Source organism: Pipra filicauda, unplaced genomic scaffold (assembly GCF_003945595.2).
Source record: "Pipra filicauda isolate LSUMZ 115617 unplaced genomic scaffold, ASM394559v2 scaffold980_size77839_pilon, whole genome shotgun sequence".
Lineage (NCBI taxonomy): Eukaryota > Metazoa > Chordata > Aves > Passeriformes > Pipridae > Pipra > Pipra filicauda.
In genome coordinates this window covers 42,204-58,912 of record NW_024105176.1, presented here as the reverse complement: position 1 = coordinate 58,912, position 16,709 = coordinate 42,204, and the positions used below count along the sequence as shown (strand labels likewise).

General features: G+C 67.5%; 3 protein-coding genes across 4 annotated transcripts in view; 1 reads left to right on the top strand and 2 right to left on the bottom strand.

Annotated features, from left to right (window-relative positions):
* Window positions 1-453: 453 nt before the first annotated feature.
* LOC113995405 (splicing factor, proline- and glutamine-rich-like) lies at window positions 454-4,716 on the bottom strand. Of its 2 annotated transcripts, XM_039377961.1 has the most exons (11): window positions 4,559-4,714; window positions 4,324-4,361; window positions 3,977-4,027; window positions 3,725-3,823; window positions 3,298-3,423; window positions 3,120-3,182; window positions 2,596-2,757; window positions 2,292-2,425; window positions 1,946-2,078; window positions 1,137-1,144; window positions 454-655 (listed from the first exon to the last, which is right to left on the bottom strand). In XM_039377961.1, the coding sequence occupies exons 1-11, from the start codon at window positions 4,587-4,589 to the stop codon at window positions 652-654; spliced, it is 849 nt and encodes a 282-aa protein (XP_039233895.1). In that variant the 5' UTR covers window positions 4,590-4,714; the 3' UTR covers window positions 454-651. The 2 variants fall into 2 exon arrangements, with proteins under 2 accessions (XP_039233895.1, XP_039233896.1); XM_039377962.1 differs by lacking the exon at window positions 1,946-2,078 and having other exon boundaries at window positions 1,137-1,188; window positions 4,559-4,716.
* A 1,421-nt stretch (window positions 4,717-6,137) lies between these two features.
* On the top strand, window positions 6,138-13,075 carry PRKCSH (protein kinase C substrate 80K-H). Its single transcript, XM_039377963.1, has 16 exons — window positions 6,138-6,253; window positions 6,980-7,096; window positions 7,610-7,705; window positions 7,971-8,028; window positions 8,374-8,491; window positions 8,680-8,809; window positions 9,295-9,379; window positions 9,644-9,722; window positions 9,822-9,908; window positions 10,148-10,225; window positions 10,608-10,707; window positions 11,183-11,252; window positions 11,609-11,698; window positions 12,288-12,362; window positions 12,456-12,555; window positions 12,861-13,075. The coding sequence occupies exons 1-16, from the start codon at window positions 6,145-6,147 to the stop codon at window positions 12,996-12,998; spliced, it is 1,530 nt and encodes a 509-aa protein (XP_039233897.1). The 5' UTR covers window positions 6,138-6,144; the 3' UTR covers window positions 12,999-13,075.
* Window positions 13,076-13,447: 372 nt separating this feature from the next.
* COLGALT1 (collagen beta(1-O)galactosyltransferase 1) overlaps window positions 13,448-16,709 on the bottom strand; it is a 6,270-nt gene continuing 3,008 nt past the window's right edge. The window contains exons 6-12 of the mRNA XM_039377960.1: window positions 15,976-16,095; window positions 15,678-15,754; window positions 15,241-15,347; window positions 15,026-15,158; window positions 14,613-14,740; window positions 14,163-14,369; window positions 13,448-13,889 (exon numbers count right to left, since the gene is read on the bottom strand). Coding sequence (XP_039233894.1) covers window positions 13,658-13,889; window positions 14,163-14,369; window positions 14,613-14,740; window positions 15,026-15,158; window positions 15,241-15,347; window positions 15,678-15,754; window positions 15,976-16,095 — 1,004 coding nt within the window. The 3' untranslated portion in view covers window positions 13,448-13,657. The remainder of the gene's footprint in view (window positions 13,890-14,162; window positions 14,370-14,612; window positions 14,741-15,025; window positions 15,159-15,240; window positions 15,348-15,677; window positions 15,755-15,975; window positions 16,096-16,709) is intronic.

The window sequence follows — 16,709 nt, the reverse complement described above, 5'->3', positions numbered from 1 at the left end:
TGCACAATCACCCCCCCAGAAGCCCCCCCGCGTCCCCCCCAATTCCCCCCCCTTTACCTTCCACCTCGAAGTCGGGGGGGGTCTCGGTGCCCTCGTGAGCCCCCCGAGCCCCCCCCGGGTCCCCTCCCAGGAGCCCCCCCAGGAGCCCCCCCAGCGCCAGGAGCGCCCCGGGCCCCGCCATGGCCGCGCTGGGGGATGGGTGGGGGGGGCACAGGGGCCCCAAACCCCCCCAAAAACAGCCCCCCCGCCCCGCCCCCCCCGCCCCGATAAGGCCCGTCCCGCCTCTCCCCCCCCCGGGCGGGGCCACACTGGGGGGGGGAGATAAGGGGGGGAGGGGGAAGATAAGGAGGCAAAGGTGGGGGAGGGGTGTCACAAACATCTGGGACCCCCCTGAGACCCCCCCCCGGGACCCCCCCAGACCCCCCCCGGAATCCCCAGACAGAGACACAGGAGGGGGGAGGAGACAAGGGGCTTTAATGGGGGCACTGGGAGGTACTGGGGTGGTACTGGGAGGCACTGGTGTCAGTGGGGGGGGTCCCCAGGGGTCTCCGTTCTCAACGAGGGGGCCCGCGCCCCCCCCGCCCCCCCTCCAGGATGAGCCTCGAGCGACGTTTGATGGCGGCGCGGGTCGGGGGTGCCCCGGGGGGGGTCTCATCTGGGGGGACCGGGATCAGCACCAGAGACCCCCCCATAAACCTCCAGGCCCCCCCGAAACCCCCATAGACCCCCAGAGTCACCCAAAGCCCCCCAGAACCTCCAAGCCCCCACCTAGAGCCTCCCAGAGACCCCCAGAGCCTCTCACAGCCCCCTTGGCCCCCCCATAACCCCCCAAAGCCCCCCACAGACCCCCATAGACCCACAGCCCCCCCAAGACCCCCCAGAGACCCCTATAGACCCTTCGACCCTTCACAGCCACCTGAAGAGCCCCCCAAACCCCCTCCTACCCCCAGAAACCCGCCATGGCCTCCCAAAGACACCCCCCCCGATCCCTTTCCCCCCAGAACCCCCCCAAAGGCCCCCCCCAAGCCTCACAAAGACCCCCAAAACCCCCCCAAACCCTCCCCACCTCCCGAACCCCTCCTATGGCCCGCAGAGACCCCCCAAAGAGCTCCCGCGATCCCCCCAACCCCCCTCACCGTCCGAGCTGGGGGTCACAGGGGGGGGGTCCTCACGCTGCAGTTGGGGGGGCTGGGGGGGAACCCCAAAATGGGTCAGGAAACCCCAGACCACCCAAATTCCCCCAGGGACCCCCCCCGGGCCCCCCCAAATGGGGTCAGAGACCCCCAAACCAGCTCAGAGCCCCCCCAGGCTTCCCCCCGCATTCCCACCTGTTGGGGGGCGCTGTGGGGGGGGCGCAGCGTTTTGGGGGGTCTCCCCGCCCCTCCCTGCAGCTCCAGCAGCCGCACCCGGAGCAGCTCCAGCAGAGCCCGGGGGTCCTCCGGAGGGGGCTCCGGGGGGGCCCCCCTGCCCTTCTGAGGGGGAAACTGAGGCACGGGGGTCATCAGAGCCCCCCATGGACCCCTCAACCCCCCCAAAATCCCACCCCACAACCCCCCATGGCCCCCCAGTGTCCCCTTCCCAGCCCCCTTGGGACCCCCAGATCCCACCAACAGCCCCCGCCCGTGCCCCCCATGGCCCCCGAGCCCCCCTGTGTTCCCCATATCCCACCCCCATCCCCCGTGTCCCCCATATCCCCCCACAGCCCCGCAGGTGTGCCAGGAGCCCCCCCAGCCCCTCACCTGTGCCTCCAGGTGTGCCAGGAGCCCCCCCAGCCCCTCACCTGTGCCTCCAGGTGTGCCAGGAGCCCCCCCAGCCCCTCACCTGTGCCTCCAGGTGTGCCAGGAGCCCCCCCAGCCCCTCCCTGTGCCTCCAGTGTGTGCCCAGGAGCCCCCCCAGCCCCTCAACTGTGCATCCAGGTGTGCCCGGAGCCCCCCCAGCCCCTCACCTGTGCCTCCAGGTGTGCCAGGAGCCCCCCCAGCCGGGCTGTGGCCACCCCCAGGTCTCGGGTCACCTGGGCCAGGTCCCGGCGGGCAGCGGCAACGTCCCCGGAGTCGGGGGAAGGGTCGCCTGGGGGGGCCCTGAGACCACAGGGGGACCCTCAGGGGGACCCTCAGGTGTGTGTCCCCCCACCCCACTGGGTGTGTCCCCATCCTCCCCAAGTGTGTCCCCCCAAGTGTGTCCCCCCAGCTGTGTCCCCCCCAGCCGTGTCCTCTCCTCCTCAGGTGTGTCCCCTCCCACCTCCAGGTGTCCCCATCCCTCCCAGGTGTGTCGTCGTCCCCCCCCCAACTGACCTGCGGGGGGTCCCTCCAAGGTGACTCCCCCGGAGCTGCCCCCGAAGGGCCTCGACCTCCCCCCGGAGCTGCTGCAGGTGCTGGGACAGGGCCCGGACCCGTGGGGACAGGGACACCTGGGACACCTGGGACACCTGGGACAGGTGAGACAGGTGACATGGGGGCACTTGGGACAGGTGAGACAGGTGAGACAGGTGACATGGGGACACCTGGGACAGGTGAGACAGGTGAGACAGGTGACATGGGGACACCTGGGACAGGTGAGACAGGTGACACGAGGCCATAGGGGGTCCCGGGGCCTCACCTGGGGGTCGGTGCTGCCGAGGGGGTCCTGAGCCCGGGCTGAGGGGTCCGGGGGGGTCTCCTGGGGAGTCTCCAGGGTCTCCTCGGGGTGGGGGAGGGGCAGTGTCGGGGGGGGCCCCCTCGGCCCCTCCTCTGGCTCCGGGGACTCCTGGGGGGGGTCAGGCTGGGGGGGACAGGGGGGGCTGGGGCAGGGACACCACAGACCCCCTGGGACTCCTCTGTGTCCCCCAAGTCCTGTCCAGAACCCCCAGAGCCCCCCATGTGCCCCCCAGCCCCCCCTGTGCCCCCCCAAACCACTCTGTGCCCCCCAAGTCCCATCCAAACCCCCCTGTGCCCCCAGGACCCCCACATACCCCTTAGATACCCCTTAAGTCCCCCCCAAACCCCTCTGTGCCCCCCTAGACCTCCTTGTGTCCCCCCAAGTCCCCCCCACACCCCCATGTGCCCTCTAACTCTTCCTGCCCCCCCACCCTGAGCCCCACAAATTCCCCCCAAGCCCCTCAGCCCCCCCCAGTCCCCCCGTACCGGCCCCGGCAGCTCCTCCAGTGCCCGCGGCCGAGCCCCCCGAGCCCGCCGGGACCCCCGGACCTGGGGGGGAACCAGGGGGGTCATGGGGTGGCCCCCTGGCCCGTGGGCACCCCCCCGACCTATAGGGACTCCCCCGTCCCATGGAGACCCCCCGCCCCCCCCCAAGCCCCCGTACCTGTGCTGGGGCCCCCCCCCGCCCCACAGAGCCCCCCCGTTCCCGCAGCTCCCGCAGCCTCCGGCGCCTCCGCAGCAGCTCCAGCTCGGCCCCCCACAGGAGGGTCCGGGTGACCCCCGACTCGGCCTGGGGGGAGAGAGAACCTCAGAGACTCTCAGAGACCCCCAGGGACCCCCAGAGACCCTCAGAGACCCCCGGGTACACCCAGGGACCCCCAGAGACCCTCAGAGACTCCCAGGGACCCTCAGAGACCCTCAGAGACTCCCAGGGACCCTCAGAGACCTTCAGAGACCCGAGGGGCCCCCAGAGACCCCCCCCAGCTCGGCCTCAGCTCATGTGTTTGTGGGGGTCCCCAGGTGCCCCCAGGTGTGTCTCTCACCTGCAGGAGCCCCCCCAGGTGTGTCCCTGCCCCCCCAGGTGTGTTTACCTGCAGGAGCCCCCCCAGGCTCCTGTACAGCCCCAGCACCCTCTCGGTCTCCTCCGCCCGGAGCTGCAGCCGCAGCAGAGACCCCCGGAGACCTCCCAGCTGGGGGAACACCGATGGGGGGTCAGGGGGGGTCACAGGAAACCCAAATCCCCCGGGGAGGGGAGTCAGAGGGGTTGGGGGGGTCACAGGGACCCCAAATCCCCTGGGGAGGGGGGTCAGGGGGTCATGGGGGGGGAAGGGGGTGGAACCCACCTGGTCCTGCCGGGGGTCCCGGGGGGGTCTCAGGGTGTCCTGGGGGCGGCGCTGCGGGGGGGGGGGGGGCACACGGGGTCATGGGGTCACACAGGGGTCACACAGGGGTCATGGAGTCAAACAGGGGACACACGGGGTCATGGGGTCACACATGGGTTGGGGGGTCATGGGGGGTCATAGAGGGATCAGGGGACACTGGGGGGTCAAAAGTTCATGGAGAGATCACGAGGGGATCACACGGTCATGGGGGTCACCAGGAGTTCACAAGGTCACACAAGGGTCAGAGGGTCACAGAGGGTCACACAGAGGTCAGGGGGGTCTGGAGGGGGTCCCAGCCCCCCCCTCACCGTCAGGTCCCGCTGCCGCTGCCGGGGCTGGGCCCGGGCTGGGGGGAGAAAAGGGGGGGTCAGAGACCCCCCAACAGCCCCCAAATCCCTCTTAATCTGCCCCCCACTCCCCAGTAACCCCCCCAATCGTCCCCTCGAGCCCCCCAGTGCCCTCCAGTCCCCCCCTCCGGACCCCCAGTTCTCCCCAAGTCCTCGCCCAGCCCCCCAGGGACCCCCCACTTGCCCCCCCCAGTACCATGGTCTCGGCTCTTGCCCCAGGCAGCCATTGGGGAGTCCCTGGGGGGGCACAGGGAGGGTCGGGGGGGGCTCTGCACCCACCCCCCGAACCTCGAGGACTTTTGGGGACCCTCTGCTGCCTGGGATCCCCAAAATCCTTCCCTGGGACCCTCAAATCCTCCCCCCGAGACCCCCCAAATCTCCCCGGGACCCCCAAATCCTCCCCTGGGACCCCCAAATCCTCCCCAGGATCCCCCATATTGCCCTCCCCAGGACCCCCTGACCCCCTCGAGCACCCCAAGCTCCCACAACCCCCCTCCAGGACCCCCCAAATCCTGTCCGGAATGCCTTGACACCCCCCCTCCTCCAGGACCCACCAAATTCCCCCGGGATCTCCCAAACCCCCGCGTGGACCCCCCCTAAAATCCCCCCTAGGACCCTCAAATCTCCCTCGGGACCCCCAAATTCTCCCCAAAGACCCTCTAAATCCCTCCCTGGGACACCTCCCCCCAAGACCCCTCAAATTCCGCTTAAGACCCGCCAAATCCCCCTCAGGACCCCGTGACTCTCTCAGGACCGCCTGGCCCCCCCCCGAGCCCCCCAAAATTCCCCAAAATCCCGCCCCCCCTTCAGCACGTGCCGCCCCGGCTCCGGCCCCGATCGGCCCCGCCCTTCGTCGCCGTGACAACGCGACGCTCGGGCGCTGATTGGCTGAGACGCCACACCCAAGATGGCGTCGCCCACAGAGCAAGTCCGGGCGCCACTACTTCCAAAATGGAGGCCGCCATAGGAGGACGGCGGAGACTATAAACCGGAAGTTCCGCCTCCGCCCAGTTCCGGTTCCGCCGTGGGGCCCCGAGCGCGCGAGGCCCGACCCGGTACCGGGCGGGGGGTTTGGGGGGTCCCGGGGGGAAATTTGGGGGATCTGAGGGGGTTGGGGGGGTCTGAAGGGTCTAAGGGAGCATATGAGAGGGTTCTGAGGGGATCTAGAGGCGATCGGGGAGGTCTAGAGGGGACCTGGGGAGGATTTGAGGGGTCTGAAGGGTCGGTCGGGGGTCTCTGGGGGGGCTGGGAGGGTCCAGGGGGCGAATCTGGGAGGTCTGAGAGGGTCTGTGAGCATCTATAGGGGGTCTGGGGGCGTCTAAAGGGGGATGGGGTGGTCCATGAGGGTCTGGGGAGTTTTATAGGAGGATATTGGGGGGATTTATGGGGGTCTGGGGGTTCTAAAGGGAGATGGGGGGGTCTGTAAGAGTCTGGGGGAGGTCTCTACAAGAGGATGTAGGGGGGATTTGGGGGGGGTTTATGGGGGGGTCTATGGGAGGATGTGGGGGGATTTATAGGGGGTCTGGGAGAGTCTAAAGGAGGATCTGAGGGGGGGTCTATGGGGATCAGGGAGGTCTTGGGGGGTCTAAAGGGGGCCTGGGGGGCTTTGGGCGGGTCTATGGGGTGTCTGGAGGGGTCTGAAGGGGGATCCGAGGGGCATTTGGGGGGTCTGGGATGATCTATAGAAGGATATGGGGGATTTGGGGGGGGCCTGGGAGGGTCTGGGGGTGCCCAGGGGTCTCTGGGGGGTCTCTCAATTTTGCGTGTCCCCCCAGCCCTGCCATGGTGCCCCTTCCCCCCCTGCTGCTGCTGCTGCTGCTGCTGCTGCCCCCGGCCCTGCCCGGCCCCCCCGAGGTGACGGTGACACGGCCCCGGGGGGTGGCCCTGACCAGTGAGTGGGACCCCCTGAGACCCCTAAACCCCCCTGAGCCCCTCCTGAGCCCTCAGACCAACCCTGAACCCCCAAACCAACCCTGAACCCCCAACTCCCCCCCGGCCCCCCTGAGGTGATGGGGACATGGCCCCGGGGGTGGTCCTCACCAGTGAGTGAGACCCCCAGAAACATCTCAAATACCCCCCGAGCCCCCTCTAAGCCCACCTTAAACCCCCCCCTCAAACCTCCCTCAAATCCCCCAGGACCCCCTACAACCCCTAAATGTCCCCCCTGACCCCCCTCCCAACCCACCCAGCCCCCTGGACCCCCCCGTGCCCCCCGGACCCCCCCTGACCCCCCCGTGCCCCCTGGACCCCCCTGACCCCCCCGTGCCCCCAGACCACCTTGACCCCGCCAATGCCCCCCAGACCTCATTGACCCCCCCGTGCCTCACGGACCCCCCTGACCCCCCGTGCCCCCTGGAACCCCCCGGGACACCCCGGGCCCCAGACCCCCGGACCCCCCAGCCCCCCAGACCTCCTGTGACCCCCCGTGCCCGCCCCCCGTGCCCCCCGGACCCCCCCGACTCCCCCCGTGCCCTGGCCCCCCCTGACCCACCCCGTGCCCCCCTGACCCCCCTGACCCCCCCGTGCCCCCCAGACCTCCTTGACCCCCCCGTGCCCCCCAGACCTCCTTGACCCCCCCATGCCCCTGGACCCCCCCTGACCCCCCCGTGCCCCCCAGATCTGCCGTTCTACGACCCCTCGAGGCCGTTCCGGTGCCTCGACGGCTCCGCCACCGTCGACTTCTCCTGGGTCAACGACGACTACTGCGACTGCGGGGACGGCTCTGACGAGCCTGGTGAGACCCCGGCACCCCAAACCCACTGGGACCCCCAGGGACCCCCCCAAACAGCCCTCACCCTCTGGGACCCCCAGAAACCCCCCCTGACATCTCCCACCTGCTGGGGCCCTCAGAGACCCCCAGAAGCGACTGTGGGGAGGGGTCTGATGAGCCTGGTGAGACCTCCAGGACCCCCCATGACCCCCTCAATCACCTCCCTCCCACTGGGACCCCCAGGGACCCCCTCAAACAGCCCCCACCCTCTGGGACCCCCAGAAACCAGCCCCAAACACCCTGCACCCACTGGGACCCTTGGGACCCCCAAGGACCCCCGGACACCCCCCAGACACCCCAGGACCCCCCCAAGGACCCCCTCAGAGACCTTCCCTGACTCTTTGGGACCCCAAAACCTCTCCCCAAAGCCCCTTGGGGACCTTCCTGCCCCCTCAGATTTTGGGAGGGGTCTCCAATCTCTCTCCCAACACCCCCCTGGGGGGGTCAGGGGGTGTTTAACCCCCCAAACCCCCCCAGGGACCCCCGCCTGCCCCAACGGGCGCTTCCACTGCACCAACGCCGGGCACCGGCCCCGCACCATCCCCGCAGCCCACGTCAACGACGGAGTCTGTGGTGGGTCTGGGGGGCCCGGGGGGGTCCGGGGGGGGTCTGGGTGTCACTGGGGGGGTCTGGGGGGCGCTCAGGGGGATTGGGACTCCCCCAGAGGGAACGGGAAGGTCCCTGGGGGGACATGGAGGAAGGAATTGGGGCTTTGGGGGGAGGTTTGAGGGTCCCAGGGGGTGGGTGGGGGGTCCTGGGGGGTTTTGGGGGTCACTGGTGGGGTCTGGGGGGGTCAGGGGGTCCCCAAAGGTGCTGAACCCCCCCTCTGCCCCCCCAGATTGCTGCGATGGCACCGACGAGTGGGACAGTGGGGCCGGGTGTGAGAACACGTGCAGGTGGGACTGGGGGACACTGGGAGGGACTGGTGGGGACTGGGAGGGACTGGGGGGGAACTGGGAGGGACTGGGGGACACTGGGGTGGGAACACGAGGCCCGACGGGGTTGGGAGATTACTGGGAGTGACTGGGAGTGACTGGCGGTGGCTCTGGGGGGTGTCCCCGATGTGGGGGTGCCCCCCCTGATTTTGGGGTCCCCGCAGGGAGCGGGGCCGGCGGGAGCGCGAGGCCCAGCCAGGCTGGGGGGCACTGGGGGTAACTGGGACTGACTGTGGGGCACTGGGGCTGTCTGAGGGGGGTGTCCCCGATGTGGGGGTGCCCCCCCTGATTTTGGGGTCCCCGCAGGGAGCGGGGCCGGCGGGAGCGCGAGGCCCGGCAGCGTTTGGCCGCCCTGGCCCGCGAGGGCTTCGTGCTGCGGCAGCGGCTGGTGCAGGAGGCGGCCGAGGGCAGGAGGGACAAGCAGGTGGGCGCAGGGGGGCTTGGGGGGGTCACAGAGGGGTTTGGGGGGGGTTTTGGGGGGATATTGGGGATTTTTGGTGTCCCCACCCAGGCCTGGCTGGGGTGGTTCTGGGTGGGCTGTGGGTGATTTTGGGGGTCTGGGGGTCTCCAGGGGGGTCTGTAGGTTAATTTTGGGGGTCTCTCCCCATCCAGGCCCGGCTGGGGGGGCTGCAGGAGTCCCGGAAGGAGCTGGAGCAGCGCGTGGGGACCCTCCGGGCGGCCAAGGAGGCGGCGGAAGGCCCCGAACGGGCGGCCAGGGGGGAGCACCGCAGGAAATGGGGGGGTAAGGGGGGCTTCGGGGGGGGTCTGGGGGGCTTGTGGGGCTTGGGGGAGCCTGGAGGGATTGGGGGTGTGGGGTAACGGAGGGGGTCGTGGGGGGACCTGAATTGGTGGTGAGAGGGGAGCACTGCAGGAAGTGGGGGTAAGGGGGACTTTGGGGGGGTAAGGGGAGATCTGGGGGGCTTTGGGGAGTAAAGGGGGGTCGGGGGGGTCTGGGGGTACAGGGAGCATAGGGGGGGCCTGGAGGTTTTTGGGGTAGGTAGGAATTTGGAGCTGTGGAGGGGTTTGAAGGGGGCTCAGGAGGGTTTGAAGGGTTTGGGGTCCCTGTGGGTGCCAATCCCATGGTTTCCTGGGAGGGAGACACTTGGGGGTGGATTTCGGGGGGTCCTCAGACATCTGTCCCCCCGGGTGGATTTGGGGGTCCCTTGGACCGCTGTGTCCCCCCAGGGGGGTCCCTGACCCCCCAAATCGGGGTGTGCCCCCCAAAAGAGCAAAGGGCGGCGGCGGCGGCAGCGCAGGACGAGGCTCGAGCGGCCGAAGCCTTCGCCGAGCTGGACACGGACGGGGACGGACGGTGGGTCTGGGGGGCTTCAGGGGGTCCAGGGGGTCCCAGAGGGTTTGGGGGCCCCCCTGACCCCCCCCATGCCCCCACAGGCTGGTGGGGGTTGAGCTCTGAGCTGGAGCCCGATGGGAGTGGGAAATTTGGGAGTCTTGGGCGTCCTGGGGGAGTTTGGGGGGGGATTTAGGGAGGTCCTGGGGAAGCTTGGGGGTCCCAGGAGAGTTTGGGGGAGTCCCAGCGGGTTTGGGGGTCCCCCCTGATCCCCCCTGGCCCCCACAGGCTGACAGGGGCCGAGCTCCAGGCCCACCCCGAGCTGGACCCCGACGGTGACGGCACCTTCTCAGAGGCCGAGGCTGAGGTGGGACCCCCCCAAAAACCCCCCAAAGCCCCTCCCCCGAATTTGGGGGGACCCCTGGGGGGTGACTCCGACCCCCCCTGACCCCCCTGAACCCCCCAGGCATTGCTGGGGCCCGGGGGGGCCGTGGATTCTGGAACATTCCGGGAGAGGATCTGGGAGAGCGTCCGGGAGCGGCTCCGGCCACGGGTGGGTTTGGGGGGCCCCCCCAAATTTGGGCGGCTTGGGGGGGTCTCCATAACTTGGGGGAGCCCCAGAGTGGGGGGTCCCCCAAAACTTGGGGGGGGTCCCTGAATTTTGTGGAACTTTGGGGGGGGGGGGGTTCCCAGAACTTGAGTGGGTCCCTGAACTTGGGTGGGTCCCTGAACTTGGTGGGGGGGGTTGGGACCCCAAAATCTGGGGGCTCTGACCCGCCCCCCTCACCCCAGGGCCAAGCTGAGCCCCCCCAAACCCCCCCCGAGCCCCCCCTGGACGAGACCCCCCCCCGGGAGGAGGAGGAAGAGGAAGAGCCGGAAGAGGAGGAAGACGAGGAGGAGGAGGAGGAAGGTCCTGACGAGGAACTCAAGGTGGGGGGGACCCTGGACCCCAGTTTTGGGGGTCCCTGGACCCCAATTTTGGGGGTGGAGGGTCCCTGATCCCCATTTTCGGGAGGGAGAGTCCATGGACCCCAATTTTGGGCATCCCTGGACCCCATTTTTGAGGGGGTTCCCTGAACCTTAATTTTGGGGAGGGGTGTCCCCAGACCCCAATTTTGGACGTTTCTGGACCCCAATTTGTGGGGGGGGTGGTCCCAATACCCCAATTTTGGGGCCTCCCCACCCGCTACCCCAGTTTTGGGGGGCTGGGGGGGGTTTGGGACCCCCCCTGTGACCTCCCCCCTGCCCCCAGGTGCCCCCCCCACAGCCCCAGGAGGGGAAGGAGCCCCCCGAGGAGGAGCCCCCCGAGGAGGAGCCCCCCTACGATGAGGCCACCCAGGCCCTCATTGATGGTGGGGGGCGGTTCGGGGGTCTGGGGGGGGGCCTTGGGAAGGGGGAACTGAGGGTTTGGAGGGGTCTGGGGTGGGTTTGGGGGGGCCTGGGGCATTCTGGGGGCTCGTGGGGGGCATTGGGAGGGGCCTGGGGGTGTTTGGGGAGGGGGAACTGGGGCTTTGGGGGGTCCTGGGGTGGCGTGGGGGGGTCCTGAGGGGACCTGGGGGGTCCCGGGGGAGGTCTGGGAATGTTTGGGGAGGGGGAACTGGGGCTTTGTGGGGTCCTGGGGGTTCTGAGCATCCAGGGGGGGTTCAGGGAGGGGGAACTGGGGGTTTGGGGGTCTGGGTGGGTTTGGGGGGTCCTGGATGGGACTTGGGGGGTTTGGGGAGGGGGAACTGGGGGTTTTGGGGGGCTGAGAGGGCTGGTCCCTCTCTGTCCCCCCCAGGGGGGTGGTCCCAGTTTTGGGGACCCCCCTGACCCCCCTGTCCCCCCCAGCTGCCCAACGGGCCCGGGACGAGCTGGCCGAGGCCGAGCGGGCGCTGAAGGAGGCGGAGGACGGGATCAAGTACGGGGGGGGACACCCCAAAAACCTGTCAGGAACCCCAGAAACCTGTCAGGGAACCTCAAAAAACGGGGGGGACCCTAAAACTGGGGCAGGCACCCTAAAACATGGGGGGGGACCCCAAAACATGAGGAGGACGACCCTAAAAACCTGTGGGTGACCCTAAAACCTCTGGGGACACACCCCAAAAACCCTTTTGGGGTGAGGGGGAAAACGACCTCCTTTGCCCCCACCCTCAGTTTCTCTGGGGCTGAGGGGGAGTTTGGTGGGATTTTGAGGTCTGGGGGGGTTGGGGGGCTCTGGGGGCATTTAGGGGGGTTTTGGGGACCCCCCTGACCCCCCCCTTTCCTCCCTCCCAGGGCCCTGGAACAGGAATTGGGGTTTGATTTCGGCCCCGAGGGCGAGTTCTCGTACCTGTACAACCAGTGCTACGAGCTGAGCACCAGCGAGTGAGGGGGGGCCTCGGGGTCCGACGGGGGGTCCTGGGGGGCTCAGGGGGGGTCGTGGGGGGCGGTCACTGAGGGGCTCAGGGGGGGCAATAATGGGGGCTGTGGGGGGGGGTCTCATACCAGTACAACCAGTGCTGGGAACTGGGAATTTTCAAGTGAGGGGGGGGTCTCTGGGGGTGGCTTTGGGGAGTCATTTGGGTCAGGGGGGGCTCAAAGGGGACAGGGAGAGGGTCGGGGGGCTGATGAGAGGTCTTGGGGGACACTGGGGTGGGTTTTGGGGGTCAAACTGGGGGGACATCAGTGACCATTGTGGTGACACCAGGGGTAGGGGGGGGGGTTCGGGCCAGGGGACACTGGGGGCGTCCTGGGGGGCAGGAAAGGGTCTGGGGGGGGACAAGGACATGGAGGGGCTTGGGGGGTCCTGGGGGACACAGAGGGGGTCCTGGGGGAGGTGGGAAAGAATCTGGGGGGGTGACAAGGGACTTTTGGGGGACAGTGGGGGGGTCCTGGGGGGCTGAGAGGATTTGGAGAGTCCTGGGGGGGCAGAGGGGATTCGTGTCCCCCCCCAAGTCCCCCCGTGCCCCCCCAGGTACGTTTACCGCCTGTGCCCCTTCCACCGCGTCACCCAGAGGCCCAAAAACGGCGGCTCTGAGACCAACCTGGGGTGAGAGACTCCTCCCCAAACCCCCCCGGGGGGGTTCCCTGTGTCCCCCCCGAGCTGACCTGACCCCCTTCTGTGCAACCCCCCCCAAAACAGGACCTGGGGCTCCTGGGCCGGCCCCGAAGGCGACAAGTTCAGCGCCCACAAGTACGAGCAGGGCATGGGGTGCTGGCAGGGCCCCAACCGGGCCACCACGGTGAGAGGGGACCCCAAAACATCCCTGACACCCCCCCCCCAAGCCCCCCAAAACATCTCTGACCCCCCTGAGCCCCTCATCCCCTGGGGTGGTGTCCCTGTCCCCTGGGGGTCCCCTTTGGGGGTGTCCCTGTCCCTTGGGGTGCCCCATGTCCCCTTGAGGGGGGTCCATGTCCTTTTGGGGTGGTGCCCCTGTCCCTTGGGGTCACCCGGGAGGGGGCTGTCCCTGTCCCCTGTGATGCCCTGGGAGTGCCCCCCGGGTGCTCCCCTCCCCCCCCGTGCCCCCCTGACCCCCGTGCCCCCCAGGTGAGGCTGATGTGTGGCACGGACACGGCGCTGGTGGCGGCCACGGAGCCGAGTCGCTGCGAGTACCTGCTGGAGCTGGAGACCCCCGCGGCCTGCAGGGAGCCCCCCGCCCCCCACGACGAGCACGACGAGCTGTGACCCCAAAAACACCCCCGGGACCCCCAAAAACACCCCTGGGACCCCCCAAAATACAACCCCCCCCAAAAAAACCCCAAAAAGCCATCCGAAAATCCCCCCCAAACTGCCCCCCCCCAGCCCACTGGGAGCCCCCCCAGACTTGAGCTCGGGGGGGTCCTGCCTCAGTTTCCCTCCCCCCAGAACCTCAAGTGACCATCCCAGGATCCCTAATTTGGGAATTTCAGGGGGGTATTCCAATGGGGGGGGGGTCACACCCCCCAAATGGAGATTTTGGGGGGGGGGGGGTGTCCCTTCATTTTCCTCCGCCAGAAATTCCTCCAGGACTTTGAGGGACCATCCCAAGATCCCTAATTCGGGAATTCCAAGGGGGAGAACATCTGGGGCGGAGGATGGGGGAGAGGTGAGGATTCTCCCCCCACCAAAAAAAAAGAAAACTTGATGGATAGAAATAAAAATAAAAATAAATTTTACTGGGGGTGTCCGGAGCCCTGGAATTCCCGGCATTCCCGGGACCTCAGCACTCATCCTTGGGCGGGGCTGTCCTGGATCGGGTCAGAATTCCAGGATTCCCGCAGGATCTGCTCCCCCTCCCAGCCCCTGGGAGGGGGGGTGGTCTCGGGTGTCACCTGGAATTCCAGGGAATTCCAAGTGAAAGAGTCTCAGAGCTCGTCGCGGGCGGGGCTGTCCCGGAGCAGGTCGGAGTTCCGGGATTCCCGGGATTCCCGCGGGATCGTGATCCCCCCGGGCCAGGGGGACTCGTCCCAGAGCGTGGGGGTCTCGGTGTCGCTCACGTATCCCGCGTCCCCCGTGTAGTGCGTCGGGAAGAGCAGCAGCGGCTCCGCGGAAAAGGCCACGAGATCCCGGCGGGGGAAGTGCCGGGAATAGTCAGAGCTGGGGGGGAATCAGGGAAAAAGGGTGAGAAATCTGAGGAATGAGAGGAAAGGGTGAGAAATACAGAGAAAATGAGGGGGAAAGGGTGAGAAATCCCAGAAAACCACCGGAGAAGTGCTGGGAGAAGCTGGAGGGGAGAGAAAACAGGATCCCGTGTCCCTCCCTTATCCCTCCATGGAAGGGGTCCCAGTATCCCGGGAGCGTCCGGATCCCCATGTCCCTCCCGTGTCCCTGTATCCCACATCCCACGTCCCTGTATCCCGAGTCCCTCACAGCGGGTGCCGGTCGAACATGACGGGCAGGAATTCATCCACCGGGATCATCTTTCCCAGGGGTTCCGCCTCCAGCAGCTTCCTGGCCCCGCTCAGGGACAGGGCGTATCCCAGCGTCCAGTAGGAATATCCCGCCTCCACCAGGTTCCGGACACCGGGAACGGGGCGCTCCGGGCGCTCCGGGTGCAGCCGCTTCCGGCCCAGGTAACTGAGGGAGGAGGAGGAGGAGAGGGATGAGGGGAGGAAGGGTGGGAGGGGGATGAGGGGAGGAAGGGTGGGAGGGGGATGAGGGGGAGGAAGGGGGGGATGAAGATGAGGATGAAGGCCCCAGACTCACATGAGGTCCCAGGGGTTGGGATGAGGATGAGGAGGGGGATGAAGGCCTCAGACTCACATGAGGTCCCAGGGGTTGGGATGAGGATGAGGAGGGGGATGAAGGCCTCAGACTCACATGAGGTCCCAGGGCGTCCCGGCCTCCTCCAGCTCCTCCATGAGCTCCGTGAGGCGCCGGCGGAAGAAGATCTCGAAGCGCAAATCGTCCTCGAACACCAAGGACTTGCGCAGCCCCCGCGCCGAGATCTGGGAATGATCCCCATCCCGGGAGTCAGCTCAGCTCCCCCCTGCCTGCCCCCCCGTTCCCTGCATTCCCTGGCAGTCCCGGACCCCCCTGGATCATCCCCAGACCCCCCGGATCCCCCCAGGACTCCCCAGACCCCCCTCACCTCCTGCCAGACCCGGCAGTGGCTGAGGAAGCAGCTCAGCTCCCCCCTGCCTGCCCCTCTCAATTCCCTGGATACCCCCAGGAGCCCCCCCGGAGCCCCGCTGAGACCCAGACCCCCCCAGGACCCCCCAGACCCCCCTCACCTCCTGCCAGACGCGGAAGTGGCTGAGGAAGCAGCCCACCTCCCCCCGGGTGAGGGGCCGCCCGTGGAAGGGGTCCCGGTATCCCGGGAGCATCCGGATCCCCAGCGCCTCCACCTCGCTGCTGTTCAGGGCCCTGCGGAGCCAGGGAGGCTTCCAGAGGGGGATCCCTTGGGAAAGATTCCCCCTGGAGACCCCCCCGGGACCCCCAAACTCACCGACCGTCCACGGCCTCCACCAGTTTGCAGGAAATTCCCTGCTCCTGGAGCGTCCGGAGCATCCGCGCCCGGCGGTCGGAGCGGCGCTGCAGGTTGATCAGGAACACCTGGGAGAGGGGGGAATTTCGGAATATCCACCCAAATCCCAATGGGAATGGGAGAATCCACCCAAAATCCACAGGGGAATGGGATAAACCACCCAAAGTCAGGAGGGGAGTGGGATAATCCACCCAAAATCCAGAGGAAAAGTGGGAAAACCACCCAAAATCCAGTGGGGAATGGGGTAATCCAACTGGAATCCAGAGGGGAGGGGAGCAACATCCAGCAGAAAAGTGGGAAAACAAGCCAAAATTCGGAAGGGAAGGGGGGAAAATGACCCCAAATCCGAAAGGGAAGAGGGATCCCATCCCGAAATCCCGAGGGAATGCCACACTCACCTCATCAAAGCCCATCTTGTCGGAGACCTTGGGGGGCACCCACACGTGGGGGGAGGGCTCGGCCGGAGGGAGCTTCACTGGGAATGGGAGAATCCCACTGGGAATCAACCCCGGAGCCTGGAGGGGACATTCCCAATCCCAAATATCCCCATCCCACCAGGAATGAATCCCTGAGCCTGGGTGGGACATTCCCAATGCCCAATTTCCCATCCCAGGAGTCTGGGGGTGACTCCATGGGGTTCCCCCATTCCATGCCAGGCTCCCAAGGCCCCGGATCCGTGTGGATCCCGCCCCTCACCCATGATCTCCAGCTGGACGTGCAGGAAGTTGTCGGCCTCGTCCCGCAGGGAGCTGTGGGAGCGCAGCGGGACCGGCAGGAACCCGAACACCTCCCGGTTACTGACGAACATCTGAACCCCTGGAATGGGATCGGGATCAGGAATGGGATTGGGATGGGCTCAGGAACCCAACAAACACCTCCCGGTTACTGACGAACATCTGAACCCCTGGATTGGGATCGGGATCAGGAATGGGATGGGATGGGCTCAGGAACCCAACAAACACCTCCCGGTTACTGACGAACATCTGAACCCCTGGATTGGGATCGGGATCAGGAATGGGATTGGGATGGGCTCAGGAACCCAACAAACACCTCCCGGTTACTGACGAACATCTGAACCCCTGGAATGGGATCGGGATCAGGAATGGGAGGGCACCCCAGGAATGGGGATGGGAACAGGGGGTGTCACTCCTGGAATGGGATCAGGAGGAGGATGGGGGTCACCCCTGGAATGGGAATCAGGGGCTCACGCCAGGAATGGGGATGGGAACAGGAATAGGGGGGCACCCAAAGCCAAAGCTGGCACAAAGCTGAGCCCACCCCGAGCTGGGCTCAAGGGACTGAAGTCAAGCACAGCCTGACGTCGAGTCCAGCCCAAATCCACGCAAATCCCACCCCAAATCCAGGCAAATCCCATCCTAAACCCATCCCAGCCCCACTGACCCGCTGACCCCCCATCCCATCCCATCCCA

Coding starts and splice junctions, on each gene's coding strand:
- PRKCSH (XM_039377963.1), top strand. CDS start 6,145: ATGGTGCCCCTTCCCCCCCTGCTGCTGCTGCTGCTGCTGCTGCTGCCC. Junction 9,380..9,643: donor GACACGGACGGGGACGGACG/GTGGGTCTGGGG, acceptor TGGCCCCCACAG/GCTGACAGGGGCCGAGCTCC. Junction 12,363..12,455: donor GGCTCTGAGACCAACCTGGG/GTGAGAGACTCC, acceptor CCCCCAAAACAG/GACCTGGGGCTCCTGGGCCG.
- LOC113995405 (XM_039377961.1), bottom strand. CDS start 4,589: ATGGCTGCCTGGGGCAAGAGCCGAGACCATG. Junction 3,824..3,976: donor GGGACCCCCGGCAGGACCAG/GTGGGTTCCACC, acceptor GTGTTCCCCCAG/CTGGGAGGTCTCCGGGGGTC. Junction 2,079..2,291: donor CTTGGAGGGACCCCCCGCAG/GTCAGTTGGGGG, acceptor CTGTGGTCTCAG/GGCCCCCCCAGGCGACCCTT.